Here is a 20240-nt window from a genome sequence, read left to right as displayed (position 1 = left end):
CTCTCATGTACGCTGTCTGCTCGGCGCCCTTCAATAGCTGCAATTCCTGTTCTAGAATCATAACTTACCCCATGGACAGGGCACTCACTGTGTGCCGGATTGGAATGTCCACAGCATGACCTCATTTGCTCCTCACAGCAGCCCTATGAGGCAGGCAGAAGCCCATTTCACAGAGGAGAAAACGAGGCTGGCCTAGAGGACTGCCCCAGGGTTGAAATGACCAAGGTGGCACAGCAGATTCCAGTCATTGCCCTCTACTGCCCCCTTGTGCCCAGTTAGCACACATGCACCAATCCCAGTGGGGACAACAGGGAAGAAACCCACTGGCCTGGGAAGCACCTCTCCTTGGCCCAGCTAGCGGACCCCAGGGCGTCCTGTCCTGCCACCAGCTCCCCCAGCTAAAGGAAAACTGTGCAGCTGTGCAGCCAGTGCTGCCTTCGGTTTTCATCAGGATGTGAGTCAGCCTTCCAACCTTGGAGGGTCCATGTTGATCCTATGTTGGCCGCTAATCTAGAGGACTGTTGTTCGCTGCTGTCCAAATGTCAAGGTGAGGCAAATATCTAACTGCTCAGTGGCGCAAACTGGGAAACCGAGGAACGTGAGTTAAACAGTGTGGTGTCTGAGGGAGCCTGGGAGCAAACATCGCTCTGCGCTCTCCAACGCTATGTGTCTGGGTGGTACCCTTCCCTCTCTGAACCTCACTCAGTTTGCCTCATCAGTAAAATGGGAACAGAGCTAGTATCTACTTTTCATTCATTTCAGAAATACATTAAGTGTCTGGGCTCTGGGAAACGTCCAGGGCTGAATGAGACAGATAGTTATATACAGTTTGGAGGGGGCTCTGGGCAGCTTTCTGTCAGCATAGTCAGGCTCTAATACCCTGTTGTTCGATCAAACACTAGTCTAGGTGTTGCTGGGAACGTATGGGGTAGGTGTGGTTCACATCTACGAGCCCAGAACGTTAAATAAAAGAGATAATCCTCACCAATCTAGTGGACCTCATACAACTGAAAGGCCTCAAGGTTTTCCTCAGGAAGAAAGACTTCTGCCTCAAGACTGCGGCATCAACCCCAGCCTGAGTTTCCAGTATGCCCTATGGATTTTAGACCTGACAGTTCCTACAATTGGGTAAGGCAATTCCTTGGGCTAAATCATATATATGTAACATACCTAAAATATACAGTCATATAAACAAAATAATAGATTAAAACATAATATAATATACCTATACTATATATAAAATATACATAGTTATATGTACAATTGTATGCACATAAATAAATACAATACAATAAATATTAACAAATAATATTATATACAATGAAATAAATGTAATAATACAAATATATATATATATATCATATATATAATGAAAACCAAGTAATTCTGTCTTTGAAGAACCCTGACTGGTATGAGGAAAGGAAGGTAATAATCAAGTAAATAGATGAAGAAGGCAGATGGTGATACTTGCAAACAAAGAAAATAAGCAAGATAAAGGAGGAGGAGAGGGAGGATGCAATTATGGGGTAGTCAGGGAATGCCTCTTTGAGGAGGTGACTTTTGAGTGGAGACAAAAACAAGAGGTTGGCTTCATAGGAAGACTGGGGGAAGTCACAGCAGGCACAAAGGCCCTGAGGCCGAATAAGCTTGGTGAATTCTAGGAACAGATCAGAAAGTGGACCAAGGTGCCAGGAGCAAAGACAGCAATGGCGGAGGAGATGTGGATGGAGAATGTGAGTGGAGAGAGTGGCAGGGCCAGGGGAGGTGCTATCATGGGGGTGGGAGGAGGTTACGAAGCTGAGGCACCCGGCACAGCTCCCAAAATACAATGGATGTTCAATAAATGCTCTAGATTATGCTGGAGAACTGGAGAAGCTGACTCAGCGGGACTCCAGGCTCCTTGGAGAAAAGCCCACAGCTTCCTGACAAAAGCTGAGCAAATACCCACCCTGCCAGTCTGCAGGGCTGCAGCTTTCAAGACCAGGCGAGACCTTGTTATTTCTCCCAAGTCCCAGGAAAACTTCCAATTATGCAGAGCTGAACCCCCTCATGAACCCGAGGTGGCTCTCTGTAGAGCTTGCTCTCAGCAATGGGCAACCCATGAAAAAAATGGGGCTCCCCTTAATATGCAAGGTATACAGTGTGGCTTTATCTTTCTGTAGTGGGTTGAATTGTGTCCGTCCCAAAAGATAGTTCAGGTCCTAACCCAGTGCCTGGGAGTAGGACCTATTTGAAAATAGGATCTTTGCAGATGTAATTAGTTAAGATGAGACCCCGAATCCAATGAGTAGTGTGCTTATAAGAAGATGGAAACTTGGACAGAGATACTCAGAAAAGAAGGCCACCTGAAGATGGAGGCAGAAATTGCAGCGATGCATCTACAAAATGAGGGACGCCAAAGATTGCCAAGCTGGAAGAGGCAGGAAGGATTCTCCCTTAGAGCCTCCGCAGGGAGTATGGCTCTGGTGACACCTTGATTTTGGACTTCTAGCCTCCAGAACTGTGAAAGAATACATTTCTGTTGTTTCAAGCTGCCCAATTTGTGGTACTTTGCTATGGCAGCTCTTGGAAACTCATACACCCTCTCAGCATGAAATCCAAAACTTTTGTCTAGGCATCCCTCAGGATGTGGCGTCTGTGAACCCTCCAACCTCATACTTGTGACCTAGTTGAGTTCTCATACTGCATTCCCTACCATGCCAAGGTCTTCTTGGCACATTCCCTCTTCTCTGCCTAGAACACTGCTTCCTGCTTTTAGATATTTTGTTAACTTTGCAACTATAGCTGAATAAAAAATTACAAACAAAACTCACAGCCACTCCATTGTAAGAGGAAGAGCTGGCTGGTGCAACAGTCAGCCATGTAATCCGGCACCTGCCACTTCTTAGTTAGGAGACCCTGGCCGAGCCCTTCTGTTTCCTTGTTCTGTTTCCCCACTCAATCTTCCTTCAGTCCCTCCATCTGCTTCTGGTGGCCTCAGGGCCTTTGCACACCCTGTTGTCTCTTCATGGAATGCTCAGCCTCTACCCTCAGCCTCCTTCCCGTTCACCCTTCTTCATCCTTCACAGCTCGGGGTCAGCACCCCCCAACCTTCCCAACCCGGTCAGACCCCACCCTGGCACTCTTCAAGTGCCAAGAACCTACATACAATTTCACATTGAGTTGTGAGATTAAAGGAGACGGCCTATCTCTGCCCCCGACTGTGAGCACCCCATGAGAGTGGCTGTCTTGTTCTCCACGTGTCTCTAGCACTTGGCTCAGGGCCTGGCATACAGTCGGTGCCAATCATTAGAATCAATGGAGAAAACAAGGCAGTGAGATAAATAATCTCCAGGCTGCCCTCAGCTCAGTCTCCACAGGAACCTGCAGAAGGGCAGGAAGTGAAGGAAGACACTGCAAGATAATGGCAGCAGGAGGGGTTTGTGGGCACAGGGTGAGGCCTCCAAAACCCCCAGGGAAGCTCAAAGATGCCCCAGGGAAGGGCTTGCTGAGCTGGAAGGAATAGAATTGTGGGTTGTCTGGCACCAGACAGAGGTGCTTATGTTGAGATGCAGCTGGGGACGGCATCAAGAAGCTGCTCTCATTTCTTCCAGAATGAGGAAGACAGAAGCCTTGGCAAAGGCATGGCCCACGACCCGGGGCTGCACAGTGGGGCCACTATCCTGCAAACACTGAACTACTGAAACCGGAGAGGGGCTCTCTGCAGCTGGGGGAAACTCACTTGAAATTCATATTTGCAGCTGCAGTCTCCCCCGCACCCCCATTTTTGTCTCCACAAAGCTTGGGAGAGGAGCTATCTTTTAAAATACGGGGGGAGGGTGTTTGGAAAAAGGAACTGGAGTGAAAAAGATACACGTTAATGGGAACAATAATGAGGATGACAATTACTTTGGGCAGCTTTCATCAGTTAGATAGCCCGTCTTAGCGGTCTAGCCCCCATGCCTCATTGAATTCTCATGGCAGCTTTGTGAGCAAGGGATGATCATCCCTATTTTATAGATAGGAAAACTGAGGCACAAAGATGCTTGAAGAGTTGCCCAAGGTTACCAAGCAAGCCAATTGGGGTTTGAATTAGAAGGTTGTCAAAGTTCAGACCCATGAGTGCTTTGGTCTCAGCAGAGGCCAGAGTTGGTGGGACCAGAGAGTAAATGGTGCTAAGACTGGCTGGAGACCCCTCTGAAACCTGGGCATTTGACGCTGGAAGAAACCCACTGAGATCATCCCATCGGATTCCACCTTTTATATGGGAAGAAACAGACCCCTCACGTCAGGAGCAAGTGACTGCTCTCAAAGCCAGTTCTTGTCTACTTTAGAGCATTCTTAACTACATCAGGGGTTCTTTGCTAAAAAAAAAATAAAAATCGATCCTTAATTTGCCCAAACTGCCAAGTCTGGATGTCATGAGACCCCTTTCTACATATGCAGGCATTAGCACTCATCTTACAGAGTTGAAGAGAAAGACTTATAGGAGGAAATATGGAAAGGGAAGAACATTCCAAAGGTGAAAGAACAGGAGGTCGGCCCCAAGACACTGACCATCTTTCCCCAAATACTTGTATTCCTGGAGACAAACTCCTGCAGACGGGGCAGACAAGAAATTCTCAGCTCTTCTGAGAGCCGGCAACTCTCGCTATAAAGAACACAAGTATGTGTGCAAAATGTTGAGATTGAAAATGACTAGATTTGGGAGAAAGCTAAGTTCAAATTCAAATAAGGGGTGACACCTTCCACGTCACAGCTTCTATTTGGACACAATTGACAGGGAGCTCAAGACCTCTCCCACCAACCAGCCCATTGCGCTTTTGAACAGGACCAGTTGTATAATGTGTGTATCAGACCATTTGAGTCCAGTATAGAATATACTCAAACCTGTGTCCCTCTCATGTCTGTTGTGCATCAGCCTAGTTCTGCCCTTGGCGCCCTCGCCCACCAAGATTTCTGGAGCTGAAGATCCTCTTCAAAGCCTCTTTTCCAGAGTGAACACGCTCAGTCTCTTTGACTAGTCTTTCCCAGGTGGTTATGTAACCAACCATCAGTCCTTGCATGAAGGGGAAGTGAGATGAGTGGTTGTATCCAGCCAATGAATTAAGGCAGCCTGTGCTGAAGAATGTTTTCTCTTACCCAACGCCTCAAGTGGGTAGGGGTGGGGGAGCGAGAGAGAGACAGAGAGAGAGAAGGCCTGGTGGCGCATGCTTATCAGCAGTGGAGGCACACGGCTTCCTTCCTACACAAGTTTTTATTCCTTCCGGTGACTGTCACCCATTCACCCAATATCTGTCTATTGAGTGCCGACTATATGCCAGGCTCTGTCCTCGTACTGGCATACAACAGTGATCAAATCAAAAGCCCCCGTTCTCGTGGGGTTCCATTTTGGGGGAAATATACTTTAAACAAGATAAATATGTAAAATACTTAGCATAGTAGATAGAATGAGACTCCTGCAGCTGCTGTAACAAGTTACCACAAACTCAGTGGCTTAAAAAAACACAAATATTTTCTCTTATGATTCTAGAGGCCAGAAGTAAGTCTGAAATCAGTTTCACTGGGCTTAAAGGCAAGGTGTGAGCAGGGCTGGTGCCTTCTGGAAGCTCCAAGGGAGAGTCGGTTTCCAGACTTTTCGAGTTTCCAGAGGCACCTGCATCCCTTGGCGTGTGGCCCCTTCCTCCCATAACTCCAGTCTGTTACTTCCATCATCATGGCTCTACTTCCGCAGTCAAATCTCCCTCTGCCTCCCTTATATGAAGATCCCTGAGGTGACATTGAGGACCCACCTGGATAATGCAAGATCATCTCCCCATTTTAAGATCTTTAACTTAATCATATTTGCAGATTGCCTTTTGCTATGTCAGGGACCGTTCTCAGGTTCCAGGGGTTAGGATGAATATCTTTAGGGGATGTTATTGAGGAACTTGGGGGGGAGTAATAAAAGGGCCAGGAGGTCCTTTCTGAGCAGGTGGCCTGTGGGCAGACAACTGAAGGGAGGCCTAGGTGTCTGGGGAAGAGCATTCCAGGCAGAGAGAACAGCCAGTGTGAAGTCTGAAAGTCAGAGACAGCTAGGTACAGCGAAGGAACTGGAAGGAAGCTACTGGGGCTAGAGGGGCATGAAGAGTAACAGAAAGTCATGGGAGTGAGCTCAAAGAAGCAGGCAGAGGCTGAACCCTGGGTTCTCCGGGGATGGGCATTTGCCACAGTGGTTTAAGCAGGGGAGTGACACGGTCCCTTTGGCTGCTTCAGGCAAAAATATGCTATTACCTGGATTCGTGGGAGCCCAGATAAGACTCTTGTAATAGTTCATGGGATGGGTTTACAAGAATGTTTAGAATTCTTAAAATAGTGTGGAAACGGGAGCTGTTTTGGCTCTCTGGTGGGGAAGGGGGGTGGTGTGGGAATCAATCTTAAATAATGCAGTAGATATCCATTATGGGCCTGGCCTGGTCAACTGGCGGTGCCTCCTGCACCCCACCTCTGAGAAGTGCCAGGCCCACTCCCTCCACAGCTGACATGGAGACCTGGGGAGCTATACCTGGGAAGACCTTCATCCTGCCATTCTTCCTTCACATCCACATTTTCCATCCGGAGTGTGGCTTCTGTGGTCCCCATGGGAGCCGGGAAGAGGCACCAGCTTGAAGCAGGGATGAATTCTGAAGGAGAGCCATGGGTGGAGGCTTTACTGGACAATCATCATAATAACAACCCCCCACCCATGTGCAGCACTTCACATCCATCTGCAAAGAGCTCTTGCATCCATCGTCTTATTAAATCATTGCCCAGCTCCATGAGGCTTCCCCATTTCACAGGTGAGCAAACAGAAGCATAGAAAACTAAGAACACCCATGTGGGTCTGCAATTTGAACACAGGTGAGAGGCTGAGGCTGCAGCCACAAGCCCCCCTCCCTCTGAAGCTCTGAAATCCACCCTTATCTTGGACTTCAACTGGGAAGCCATAAACCAATTAAAGTCACTTATACTAAAGTGTTGATGACTGATATACTTAAGCTTCCTTGCTGGGGTTGACGCTTTCATATAGGACCTGGTCAACCCCAATCCATTGCTATCTGCTCCAGGCCACCTGCCCTGCCCCTTTGACCCCCCACAAAGAAGCAAGTCCTGATAACCTGCTGACCCAAGGGCTAACAATAGCAGTGTGCAAAGAGACTGAGGTTGGAAGTAAGGATCATAATTATCAACCACAAAATGCCAGTTTTGTTTTTATGGTTCTAAGAGCTGACTGGGGGCAGGGGCTGAGTCAATGCAGCGCTTTTGATGGTGGCTTAAGTGCTGGGCTATCTGGGAGCAGAGTCAGCTGTTGAGTGAGATTGAATTTGGGTATACCCTGGGGTATGGCAGACTCTCAGGCCATTCCCTCTCTGAACCTCAGTTTCCCTGTCTGTAAAAGAAAGAGTTGGCTAGAAATCATCTCTATGATATCTTTTGGACATAACAGTCCGGGATCTTGTGACTCAACTGTGCTTTTAAACCACTGGTTCACCACTGAGGGTGATTCTACTCCCCTCGACCCCAGGGACACTTGGCAGTGTTTGGAGGCAATTGTGGTTGTCACAACTGGGGGAGGAGTGCTCCTGGCATTGAATGGATGGGGGCCAGGGATGCAGCTCAACATCCCTCAGTGTCCAGGACATGATCTGGCCCCAAACATCCATAGATCTGAGATTGAGAACACTGTTTTAATCGGCAGGTTTGTGAAAGGGCTTCAGGCAGGCATGGGTTTGGCTGTCATTATAGAGGGACTACTGTGTCATTGCATCACATCCTCTTATCCTCCAAACCTGTATTGTTATCCTCGCTTGCCAGCATGTAAGGTTCTCCACCTCCAGCCCCTCATTCTTCCCTGATGCCTCCCCCCTCACCCTGCTCACACCCCTCTGTAGAGCTGGTGCAAGGCTAACAGTTCAGTTCAGGTGTGGCATCCGAAATCCCACAGTAGGTCTCAGCCCCTGGAGAGGGTGGGTTTGCATTTGGGATATGGCTCAGAGAGGGAGGAGTCTGAGACAGATGAGGGGCACAGAAGGAGGAGATGGCTACAATTAGAGCTCCCCCCCACCCCACTTTGGTGAGAGTTTCTCACTCGATTTTTTTTTCCACTGTCCTCAATGTCGTCATTCATTCATGGAGGAGAGACTCTAAGACGCAGTATGCCAAAAAAACCCAAATAAACAAAACAACCCTTTCTGCCGTTTTTCTGCCGTTACAGGCAACCACCACAATCCAGAATCTTACTGCAAGTGAAAGTTCACTTCAATGGAAATTCATTACCTGTCTAAAGAGGGTGGTCTTTTCATTAGTTTTCCTTATCCTGAGCTGGGTGTGATCTCAGCCCTCAGGAAGACCCACCCTCCCCCACCCCACCCACACACACAGCGGAGACCCTGGAGCCACACATATTGTGGGACCCACAATCCTCTAAATGTGGGTGTGGGTGGGCCCATGAGGGGCCTTGTCCACTTCGGCTCTCCCATCCTGACTTCACATTTAACAACAGTGAGGCAAAGGGACACAGCTGAGAAGTGTTCCTTTGCGCCGTGGTGCTGAATTATTAGCACATCACATTCAAGTTCAGATGGAGGAAGAACCTGTCTTCAACCATCGCCCTTCTCCCCACCCCATAGACGAGACTTTATGTACACATTTCTCAAATCCTTTTTCCAGATCCGCTCACGGTGTTATAAATAGGAAAGGCACAGAGGTGGGACGTGGGCCTTTCGGTCTCTTAGGAAGCGTCCCAGAGAGCGGCTGAGGGTTTCATCTGCCTAATGTATAAACACGTCCTGAAAATGGTGCGATCCTCTGCTTCCAGGTGAGGGGTGGGCATGGAAGGCGAATTGGGGTGTGTGCGCCGGTGAATGGAAAAATGGGTGGGTTCCCACTCAAAGAGCCACAGGACCGTGGTTCTCTGTTCCCACCCTCCTCATCGGCTAAAAGGGGGTTTGCTGCAGCAGATGCCTGGGGCACCCTTCCTGGGCAGAGCAGGGGTAAAGGAAGGTGGACTCACCTTGGCGGTGAATGCCAGTTACCTCCGCGGCCTCTCCTGGTTATTCTCAGACAAGGGCGAGCCCTGAGCGGGTGCAGCCCGGCATCCCTGGTTTTCTGAGCGCGGCCTCCGGGCCTTCAGAGTATCCAAGAAAGATGCGCGCAGGGGCGGACTCTGCATCCAAGCAAGGTCACCCAGAGCAATGTGGCCGGCGCAGAGGGGCGCTTTTGTCCAGGGGTGGGGAGCGGCTTGCCGCTAGCGGTCGGCTTCCCCTCTCTCTGCAGTGTCTGTGTCGCCTGTCATGGTCGCAGCTCGTGCCTCTAAGGTATTTTCTTCTGTCCAGCTCGCAGCAGGCAGGGGCTCGGTTTCCTTAAGATGGTTAATTACAGTGCTTTTGTGTGCAGGGTGGGTGGGTGGGGGCAGGGCTGACCAGAAAGCACAGCCCCCTGCCAGAATCCGGGGATCTCCATTGGCTGGGAGGGGAGCATTTCCAAGAGCCTCACCAGCGGCAGAAGCGGAAATGAGTTCCTTGGTGGCGCATCACAGATTTAAAAACAAAACAAGGAATGAATAAATAAATAATTAAGTAAGTAAGTAAGTAAATAAATAAATAAATAAATAAATAAATAAATAAATAAATAAATGGTGGCGATGGTCTCATTCCTCCGATTAAGAGGGAGAAAGGGAACGATATCCTCAGGACCTCATTTCACGGGTCCCTCTGCCGGCTACTGACTACTGATTGAGCCGTGTGCCAAGGACTGGGATGGGGGACAGAATCTTCTCAGGCACACTTGCTCCCGACCACTGAGGGAAAGGCGCCCCCTGCAGTTGTGTGCTGCTGTGGCCCTGCCCTGGAGGACTTCAGGAGGACAATAGAATGGTATAGAATTAACACTGAAGCCTCTGAAATCAGATCAGAAGTGGGATTGAACCCTGGCTCTGCCAGTCACTAGCTGGGGGACCAGGCCGGGTAAGTGATCTTAACCTGCTGGGTCTCAGTTTCCTTATCTGTGATATGGAAACATGGTACTGGTGTTTCCGCATTTAATGAGATAAAGCACTGAGAGCACTTAGCACGGTGCGGGAGCATGAGAAAGGCTCTGTACATGTTTCTTGCTTACTGTTTTTATTTTTAGACCTGCAGCAGGTTGAATGGTGCCCCCCCCAAAAAAAAGATATGGTCATGTCCTAATCCCTGGAACTTGTGAATGTGACCTGGTTTGGAAAAAGAGTCTTTGCAGATGGAATTAAGTTAAGGATCTCCAGATGAGATTGTCCTGGATTTAGGATAAGCCCTAAATCTGATGGCAAGTGTCTTTAAAAGAGAAGAGAAGGGGAGGAGACCTATGAGAAGGGAACACCATGTGACAACAGAGGTTGAGATTGGGGTGATGCATCTACAAGCCAAGGAACACCGAGAACTGCTGGCCACCACCAGAAACTGGGAGAGGCCTGGGATGGACTCTCCCTCACAGCCTCCAGAAGGAGCCAGCCCTTTTGACACTTTGATTTCAAACTTCTAGTCTCCAGAATTGTGAGAGAATAAATTTCTATGGTTTTCAGCCACCTAGTTTGTGGCACTTTGTTACAGCAGTCACAATAAACCAATATGTGCGCCCAAGTAGGAACTGATGCCTATTTTTTTCTCCTGCCCCTCTTAAATGCCGCAGTGGTTTTTGTTCTGCGAACACATGAAATTCATTACCACCACAGGGCACTTGCTCATGCTGTTGCCTCTGCCAGGAATGCTCTTCCCCCACATGTTAACATTACTCAGGTGTCAGCTCTGATGTAACCTCAGAAAGGCTTTCCCTTATCACCCTGCAACCCATTGCTCAGTCTGATGTTTTTAGTATATATTTTAAAAATTGTGGTAAAATATGCATAACATAAGATTTACCATTGTAACCATTTGCAAGTGTACAGTTCAATGTCATTAAGGACATTCACAATGTTGTGCAACAATCACCATTATCTAGTTCAAGAACTTTCTCATCTCCCTAAATGAAAATCCCATCCCCATTAAGTACTTCCTCAATCCCCCTCCCCCAGCCCCTGGCAACCATGAACCCACTTCCTGTCTGTCAATGTGCCTGTTCTGGACATTTCATACAAATGGAATCACACACTGTGTGACCTTGTGTGTCTGGCTTCTCTCACTGAGTATGTTTTTCAAGGATCATCCCGGTGTAGTGTGTCAGTGCCTCACTCCTTCTTATGGCTGAGTAGTATATTCCATTGTATGCGTGGGCCACATTTTGCTTATCTATTCACTAGTGGATTGACATTTGGGCTGTTCCTATTTTGGGGGGTATTGTGACTAATGCTGCCATCAACATGGGTGTACATGGACTTACTGAGAAACCTGATGTGATTTTTTTCCAAAACACTTACCACTATTTGAAATGATTTACTTGTTTCTTTGTTTATTCCCTGACCCCCTTATTAGAATACACATTTCAAGAGAAATGAGACTTGGTTGGTCTTGTTCACTACAATGTCCTCCACAGAGGGTGGCTGCACCTGGCACAGAGGAGATGTTCAGGAAACACAGGTAGAATGTGTGAATGCTGGTTCCTGTCGTGGATACCAGACAACACTCTACTTACATGGCTGGCTCCCTCATGAGTAGAATGGATTGAGAAGGGGTAGAAAAGGCATTGTGGACAGAGGGTCATTTGAAAAGCAGCAGCCCTTTACCCATGACAGTGCACTGGGAGCTGTCCGTGGTGCTGCAGCCATTGCCAGGGAGCCAAGCGCACGACCCAAGTTTGGCGCTTTTCTGGTGGGTTTTTTCTTATTCTTTATTTTGGGGGGCAGGGTCTGGTGTATTTTTAATTGGGGTTAAAATATGCATAACATAAAATTTGCCATTCTGATCATTTTAAGTGTAAGGTTCAGTGGCATTAACTACATTCACAAGGTGCAACCATTACCACTATCATCTCTAGAACTTTTTCATCTGCCCAAACTGAAACTGTCCCAGATAAACAGTAACTCCCCAGTCCCTCATAATGTAAACTCATTGTTGACTCTCTAATCCCTAGACCAGTGGTTGTCACCGGAAAGCGATTCTGACACCACCCCTCCCACCCCAGGAGACAATTGGTGATGACTAGAGACATTTTTTGTTATCACGATTTGGGGAATGGGAGTGACACTGGCATCGAGTGGGTAGAGATCAGGGATGCTGCTCAACACCCTACAATGCACAGGACAGTCCCCCACAATAGAGAGTTATCTGGCCCCAAGTATCAATGGTGCCGGGGTTGAGAAACCTGCCTTAGAAGAATGCCTGAAACATAGTCACTTCTCAGTAGTTATTTAAGACATGGAAATTGTTAAACCTCCTCAAGTCTCATTTTCCTGATTTGCAAAGGGGATTAATACAAGTACATTCAACCCCCATTATTTCTTGTTTCTATGTTTGTGAATTTGCCTACTGGCTGAAATTTATTTGTAACAATTGTAACCCCCAAATCAATACTCGCAGTGGCTTCAGGGTCATTTGCAGGCAGTGCAGAGCTGTGAAAATTTTGAGTGCATGTTACCACCTGCGGTGGGACAAAGTGATGCTCTGTCTTCTTATTCCAGCACAGACTATAAACACCTTTTTTTTCGGGGTCTATTTAGTGCCATGCTTTTGCATTTTTGTGCTTGTTGTTGGTTATTTGGCTGTTTATCATGGCTCCCACGCATGGCGCCTAAGTGCTGTCTAGTGTTCCTAAGCACAAGAAGGCTGGGATGCACCTTACAGAGAAGATACACATATTAGATAAGTTTCATTCCAGCGTGAGTTATAGTGCTGTGGGCTTTGAGTTCAATGTTGAGAAATTGATCATGTATATTAAATAAGTTGTCTTTAAACAAGACACACACATAAAACAAGTGGATGAAAATATTGCTCACAGAAACCTAACCATGTATTTCCCCAGGAGCAGGGGCTCAGTGTCTGCCATTCAGTGTTTGCAGCAACTTCATAGAACAGAACTGCTGCCAATAATGAGAATTGACAGTATCTATACTTCTGAGGGCTACTGTGAGGACTAGATAAGATTGTGCATGTAAAGCATTTAGCACAATGCTTACAGTCAATAACAGGGGGGAAAAAAGATATTATGTAATTCAGAAAAAAACCATTAAAACAAACCTGCATTTGTATAATACATGCAGCTTTCGTTATCTAGAGCTGCAGAGAACTGGAGAAAGGCCATGTGTAATTACCATGCTGAACTTTAGCCAGTGCATGGTGGGAGAACTGTGTTCTTCAGACCCAGTAGATTGTTCCTCAAGGCCACACATGGTCATAAAGACACATATGGAAGAATGATACCAACTAAATCACCCATACGGCTTTCCTTGGCACCCTGGGCTCGCCATGGTTTCTTTCCAAGAATTAACTAGGTCCCTGACTGTTTAAATTAAAGGGCAAAATAACACCACCCCACCACATCCAGCAATGTACTTTTTTGGGTCTTTTTAAAAATTAATTTTTAAAATTTTGAAATAATTTTAGAATCACATGCAGTTGTAAGAAATAACAGAGATCCCTTTCCCCCCATGTTACCCAATGGTTAACATCTTACAAAATTATAGTACAATATCACTATTGCTTTTGATACAGTCAAGATTCAAAACACTTCCATCATTCCAGGATCCCTCATGTTGCCATTTTATAGCCACTTCCACTCCCCATTTCCCCATCCCCAGGAAACCACAAATATGTTTTCATTTTTATAGTTTTGACCTTTCAAGAATTTTATGTAAATAGAATCATAAGCGTATGTAGCCTTTTGGCATTGGCTTTTCCCACTCAGCATAATTCTCTAGAATTTCATCCAAATGGTGGTATATATCAAAAGTTTATTGCTTTTTATTGCTGAGTAGTATTCCACTGATATGAAATGTGTAGAACAGGCAACTCCATAGAGACAGAAAGCAAACTAGTGGTTGCAGGGGCTGGGGTGGAGGGGATTGGGGAGTGATTGTTAATGGGGACATGGTTTCTTCCTGGAGTGATGAAAGTGTTCTGGAGTCAGTGGAGATAGTTGCACAACTCTGTGAAGGTACTAAAAACCACTGAATTGCACACCTTAAATGGATGAATTGTATGGTATGTGAATTATATCTCAATAAACCTGTTATTAACCAAAAAAAGTACCGTACTTGTAATTAGTAGTTTGGTTATGATCTGCTTCCCTGATTCTAAGTTCCCAAGGATGAGTACAATGTCAGTTTTGCTCACTGCTGCATCCCCCCCATAAAGCCTGGCCTGTAATAGATGGGTCAAGCTATCTTTCTCAAGATGAATTACCCTTAGAGTAGGGTTTCTCCTCCCCAGTACTAGTGACATTTGACCCCGTTGACTAGTGACAATGGCTCCATTGTAGGGGGCCATTCTGGACACTGTGGGGTGTTAAACAGCATCCCTGGCCCCCACCCACTCCATGCCAGGAGCACCCCCAGTCATGACAACCATAGATATCCCCAGACACTGCCCAGTGTCCCCTGGGGGCAAATCACTCCAGTTGACAACCACTAATTAGAGCCACTGAATTTGAGGTGCTGAGTGAGCTCTTAGAAGGCCCCACAAAAAGGCTAGCATCCAGGATGTTGCTGAAGGGACAAGCAGGACTTGGACGTATCAACAGGGCCACTCCCACGCAGCCAGAAGCTGTCAGAGGGGCTCCTAAACCCACTCAAGTGGGACATAAAGTAAAACCATTTCCAGGCTCGCATCCAGGGCGGGGCTTGGAGTACGGGGTCGAAAGGGGGACGTGAGGCCCCCAAAGCTGAATGAATGGTGAAAGGGGAAGCGGGGCTCGGAGAAGGGGCGGGATTTGCAGCAAGGGGCGGGATTTGAGCGTAGACTCCCACATTTGGGTGGTTAAATAGAAGGCGAGGCTCCGAATAAGAGGCGGGGGCGGGGCCAGCGGCAGAATCAATGTCCCAGTCGCGGAGTGGGAAGCGAGGCGGTAGCCTCGCGCGGGGGGCGGGGCCTGGGGCGCGTGGCTGAACGCGAGCGGCACGCGGCCCTGGTGACGTCACGCGCCGGAGACCCCCGCACCCTTGCTACTGGGGTTGGCTCACGCTCTGTGGAGACGCTAAGATGGCGGCGGGGAGCTATTACGGCTTTGCGCACGGTGCTGGCCCGCAGTACAGGTAACGGCCCCGCGCTGCCCTGTCCTGGGGAAGTTGCGCCGCGAATACCCGCGGGTTCGCGTCTTGGTCGGAATTAGGTGGCACGCGAGTTAGGGGGCCCGTTTTGGCTAAGATGGCCGCGGAACCTGGGAGGCCGCGGCCCCGCGTTGTGTCTTGTCAAGGGGAGAGCGGAGGGGGGCCCTGGGCCCTTTGGGGAGATGGACACTGAGCAGTGCTGCGTAGGGTATCGGTACCCAACGGGGCCGCCGAGATCTGACGGGGGAGGGGACTGCCTTGAGAAGAGCGCCGCCACCTGAAGAGGGAGAGAGAAGGCGGACCTCGGAGGGTATCTGGCTCGGCGGGGGCGGGGAGGGGCAGAGGATGGAGGGTGGGAGCGCCAAAACCCCTGGTGAGAATGGAAAGAAGGCGGAGGAGATCCTGGAGGTTACCTGGCCTGGCAGGGGATGGAGCAGACACTTTGGAGAGGTGGGGAAAGGAGTGGAGGTGGGGATATGACCTACCTGGGCGGGTACCTGGCCAGGCAGGGGCATGTGCGGTTTGGAGGTACTGACCCCTGAAGGTGGAGGTGGAGAGTGTGAGAAAACACAGACCTGGGAGGGTACCAGAAAATGGCAGAGACATGGGGAGGAGGGTTGAGGCTTGTTTGGGGGGTCGAGCAGAGACTTGGGGAGGGGGTAGCCGACTTGACAAACGGGAAGTCCTGAGACCCAATAGGAGGGTGGGCACTTGGGGCTTCCAGGGGAGGCGGAACAGTTAGGAAGGGTACAGCTGGGACAGTTGGGAGGGGTAGAGGGACCTGGGACCTTGAAACTCTGTGGAGTAGGTGTTTGGATATTCAAGATCTAGAAAAGGACCAGGACCCAGGCGTTTGGGAGGGGAGAGAGAGAAAGGAGCCTAGAGAAGAGATGGGGGGTGGGGGCGGGGTGTGACAGGCAGGGATAGGAAGCAGCCAGGGGAAGGATGGTTCTATGGGTAGATACATGGGGTATTTTTGTACTTCAAATATACAAACACTACCCACAGGCCCCCTGCTCCCCACCCCCCCTGCCTCGCCCCAAACACACACACCAGTTCTCCTTGGAACATCTCTGCTGTCTTTTTCAGCACTCAAGATCAAGGCCCCAGCAAGGGGTGCAGGGCTGGCATCCCTGAGGGGAAGTGCCCCCTCCCCCATCATTTTCATTTATCACCCTTGTGTCAGTTTCCACTTGGTAGCCTGGCAGAACCTCTTGGGCTGTTTCTCACAGACTCTGAGGAGCCAACCACAGGTGCCAGCCACCCCTTTTGCAACTTGAGAGAAAAGTTTCAGCTGCACTAGGGGCCTTTGCTGCACATGTTCATACTCTTGTTTCAGTGTGTTGCAAATAGATGAGGCTAGTGGAAAATGAGTGCCATCTCCTCAACCTGGTTGTTGTGAATCTGCCATGTTCTTTCCTATGAGACATGAGGAACCAGACCAGGGCTTGGAAACAAGGGCTGTGGACATTGGGAGCGCTCCTGATGTGTTATGCACTTAGTGTGTTCTCTAAGGCGTAATGTTTGGCTGGTGATGGGGTTTCTATCAGGGAAAGAATGCATAGCCTGCTGTTTCCTGGAACAGAGTATTAGGTTTTTATTTTATTCTGCCTTGTTTCCATCATCCTTGGTAGTATTACTTGCCAATGATTAAAGAAGCAGGACTCTGCTAGTCTTGTAGGCTGTCTGAGACTGTACACTTTTAGAAACGCTCCACTCTTCTCTCTGCTTGCTAGTTTTTTTTTCTTTCTCTTTCTCCAGTGCATTCTTCAGTCAGAACTGGAAAATCACTTTAATGTTATGCTTTCTATTAAAATTACCTTCCAGAGGAGAAATGGAGTGTTTACACTGTTGAAATAGGAACAGGCATACCTGGAGATATTGTGGGTTCGGTTCCACACTGCTGCAGTAAAGCAAATATCGCAGTAAAGCGAGTCACATGAAATTTTTGGTTTCCCAATGCATATAAAAGTTATGTTTACACTCTGCTGTAACCTATTAAGTGTACAGCAGCATTGTGTCTAAAAAAATGTACATGCCTTAATTAAAAAAATACTTTATTGCTAAAAACGCTAAAATGGCACTGATAGACTTGCTTGATTCAGGGTTGTCACATACCTTCAATTTGTAAAATGTGATATCTGAAGCACATTAAAGTGAAGCACAATAAAATGAGGTATGCCTGTAATGGCTGGGCTTCAGTAGATATTTTTGTCATTTATTTGACTTACAGTACTTACATATTTTAGCACAGCTATTATCTGTATTCTGATGATGTAGGTGATACGGTATACACACATATAACCAAGGATGTGGAACTACCATGAACCCAATGTCAAATTAGTTTGTCTTTGGAATTGTCCCTGAGCATGAATAGTTTTAACTAAAACTAAAATGAATCATAGCAAAATAAATTTCAGTCTCACAAAACATTTAAACAAAATAATCTGCATTATCGGAATGATTTTACGTTAAGCAGACATTCTCTTTTGGGGAAAATGGCTTTTGCTTGGAACCTTCACCAGCTTTTATTTTATTTTTAAGATTTTATTGGGGAATTAGGGGAGGGGAACAGCTTTGGGGAATTGGGGAAGGGGAACAGACAAGTTGCTGTCCTTTTGTTCTTCAGTCTAGTTGTGGAGGACGTTGCTTCACTGGCCCAAGTTGGTATTATCATTGCGCTCTTCCCGGGTGAGGCAGATCAGTCGCCGGGCCCTGGACAGCTGCTCACTGCAGCTCTTGGCAGCTCACGCCAGCTGCCAGCCACTCACGGTAGGTTATGGCAGCCCACTGCAGCCTCCGCCATTGCCGGCGACTCACAGCAGCCCAGCTCCAGGTTGAGCTGTTGTTCACCATCTTAGCTGTAGAGGGCACAGCATCACTGGCCCTAATGCGGGATCCAAACCGGGGCCCTGCTGCTCAGAGCTGGAGTCCCGAGCCAACTTTTAACCAATGTTCCACTCGGCTGGCCCCCTTCACCAGCTTTTAAAGTACACATTTCTCATATAATGTGTCATGGAAAAGCTGATTAGGTAACAGGTTTTGTGAGTACCAACTTTATGGTAGCATTTGGACAACAGTATTTACAAAGACTGTTTCATGAGTTGCCAAAGCAAAGACAAGAGTTTGTTTCTTAGAGGAATTTTGAGTAGGTTTTCTTGGCTTTTAAAACTGATCACCGTGGCTCAGGATAGGAATATTCCTTACATCATAATCCATAAATCAAAAATCTCTCCCAGAAGCAACGGATAGCTTGGGAAAGGCACTAGAGCCCACACCTACCATGGGAACTGCTGGCAGACAGAAGATTGCATTAACACCCCTGATTAGGAGCTCTCTGCTCTGTTAGGTATGGCTGTACCAAGGCCTGCCTCCAGTGCCTGCCCGTCCACATGTCTCCAGACCCTTCCAGAGTGAACCTTACCTGCCAAGGCCCGTCTGTCCCCTAAGCTTAGATACAAGGAGCACAGGCTGCCAGGGAGAATCTGGTGTTCCTGCATCACGGGCCAGGGTGCATGCCTCTAAATGGACTCCTACCACCTCACCTAAAAGCAACGTTGCATTGGACTCCCCGGAAGGTGGGGCCTGTGGGAACCTCTAGCTGAGTTTGAAGCAGTCTTGATAAGTGAGCACCTAAGCAGCACCCATTTATTCCCTGGTGGGACTGACAGGAAGTTGGCCTTGGAGTAGCAAGGCAGTCAAGTTTTCCTGTTAGAATGTAGTTGCTGTTGTTTTTTTAAAGGCCCATTTCAGTAAGGCTAAAATACATGTTAGGGCTTGATTGAAGGAATTCCTTGGGAGGTAATTTTGAGTGGCAGCTCCAGACTGCCAACAAAAATTTAAGTGTATTTTAAGGAAAACCTTTCAGATGACAGAACTTTGCTGTCTTAGATCCTATTGCAGATACATTTGGTACATTTCAAATGTTTGAAGTGTGGATTTTGAATTTTCATTTTTTCTGTTTTAGAACCAAAAATCACTTCATCAACAATGGAGCATAAGTAAATTCCTAATAGAGATTTTTTTCCCCCCCTAAACATATTCTGTTTCTGAATTTTTAATATTTTTGTTACATTTTGTCTTTTGTCTGGATCTACCATTGTGTATATTGAGAATTATCAGGACAATACATCAAATTTAAAAGCATTTTCAAGTGATTTTTTAAAATTAATTTTTCACATGAGTGTAATTGGTGTCCTTTTGTGTGGTTATAGAGAGGTAAGGGGTCAATGACCATTGATCTGGATGAATAACTGAGTAGTCCTGGAAAAATAAGGAAAATGTGCTGACAGCATTTGTAAACCTGTATTCATTCTCTTTTTATCTTATATTATTAATTGAAAGTTTGTGAAACTTCATATCAGGGATTGCAGACAGCCCTGTAAAGGCCAGACATGTACATAAATGAATCAAGTCTAAGAGGGTAGAGAGTGTATGGAGTGGGGGGTGGGGAGATACCAAGCCAGAGCTTGCACCCCTACATTCACACACACACACACACACACACCCTGTTGTCAACCAAACCCAGCGTGGAGAGTCTTCTTCCAATTTCCCCAGAGAACCTGCAGTCTCCTTTCTATGTGAAATCATGCAAGTTTTAAAACCAGTGCCAAATTCAGATTATGTGGGACAAATGATACCTGCCTCCACTTTATGACCTCTGCTTTATTTTTTAAAAAGTTTAAACAAGAAAGGATATTGTAGATACATTTCATAATTAAAAGGTATAGTATATACTGAACTAGTTGGAGGAGCTCACCATTTCGACTGGTTTTAGTCAATGAAGACGGATCTGGGGTTTTTTATTGTGTCAGTACCAATTTTTGTTTTCATTATAGCTCTAAGTTGTTCAGACAGCTTATTCATCAAAGCCAAGTAATGCTGTTTAACTCCGAACAAAATTAGGGAGCTTTCACAAATTATAGAGTTTTTGTTTGTTTCTTTTGTCTTTCCTTTTTGCATGTCTTTTTCTATGTCTGTGATGCCTTAAATCTGAAGTGTGCTGTTTACTCATATTCTTTAGAATCTTGGTAGGAAAAGGTTTGGGCACCACCCAACGTCTAATTGGTTG

General features: G+C 47.2%; 2 protein-coding genes across 20 annotated transcripts in view; one reads left to right on the top strand and one right to left on the bottom strand.

Annotated features, from left to right (window-relative positions):
* Positions 1–9580, bottom strand: part of ATCAY (ATCAY kinesin light chain interacting caytaxin) — a 28916-nt gene extending 19336 nt beyond the window's left edge. The window contains exons 1-2 of one of the 2 annotated variants that reach the window (XM_019653397.1): positions 9011–9580; positions 6524–6641 (exon numbers count right to left, since the gene is read on the bottom strand). In XM_019653397.1, the coding sequence (XP_019508942.1) occupies positions 6524–6600 (77 nt within the window). In that variant the 5' untranslated portion in view covers positions 6601–6641; positions 9011–9580. The remainder of the gene's footprint in view (positions 1–6523; positions 6642–9010) is intronic. The other variant, XM_019653398.1, reaches the window with a different exon arrangement.
* ZFR2 (zinc finger RNA binding protein 2) overlaps positions 1–20240 on the top strand; it is a 91655-nt gene that overhangs the window by 30817 nt on the left and 40598 nt on the right. The window contains exon 1 of one of the 18 annotated variants that reach the window (XM_019653393.1): positions 6659–6797. The exons of 15 other annotated variants lie outside the window; for them this stretch is intronic. Coding sequence is in view for 1 of the 3 variants with exons in the window: in XM_019653379.1 (XP_019508924.1) it covers positions 15102–15154 (53 nt within the window). In the remaining 2 variants the exon portion in view is untranslated. Of the gene's footprint in view, positions 1–6658; positions 6798–14929; positions 15155–17932; positions 17942–20240 lie in introns of those variants that run through there. 2 more of the 18 variants (XM_019653379.1, XM_019653394.1) reach the window with 2 other exon arrangements.

Source organism: Hipposideros armiger, unplaced genomic scaffold, assembly GCF_001890085.2.
Source record: "Hipposideros armiger isolate ML-2016 unplaced genomic scaffold, ASM189008v1 scaffold_202, whole genome shotgun sequence".
Taxonomy (NCBI): Eukaryota; Metazoa; Chordata; class Mammalia; order Chiroptera; family Hipposideridae; genus Hipposideros; species Hipposideros armiger.
Note: the sequence above shows the minus strand (reverse complement) of the source record. Positions and strands in the feature narration are given on the sequence as shown.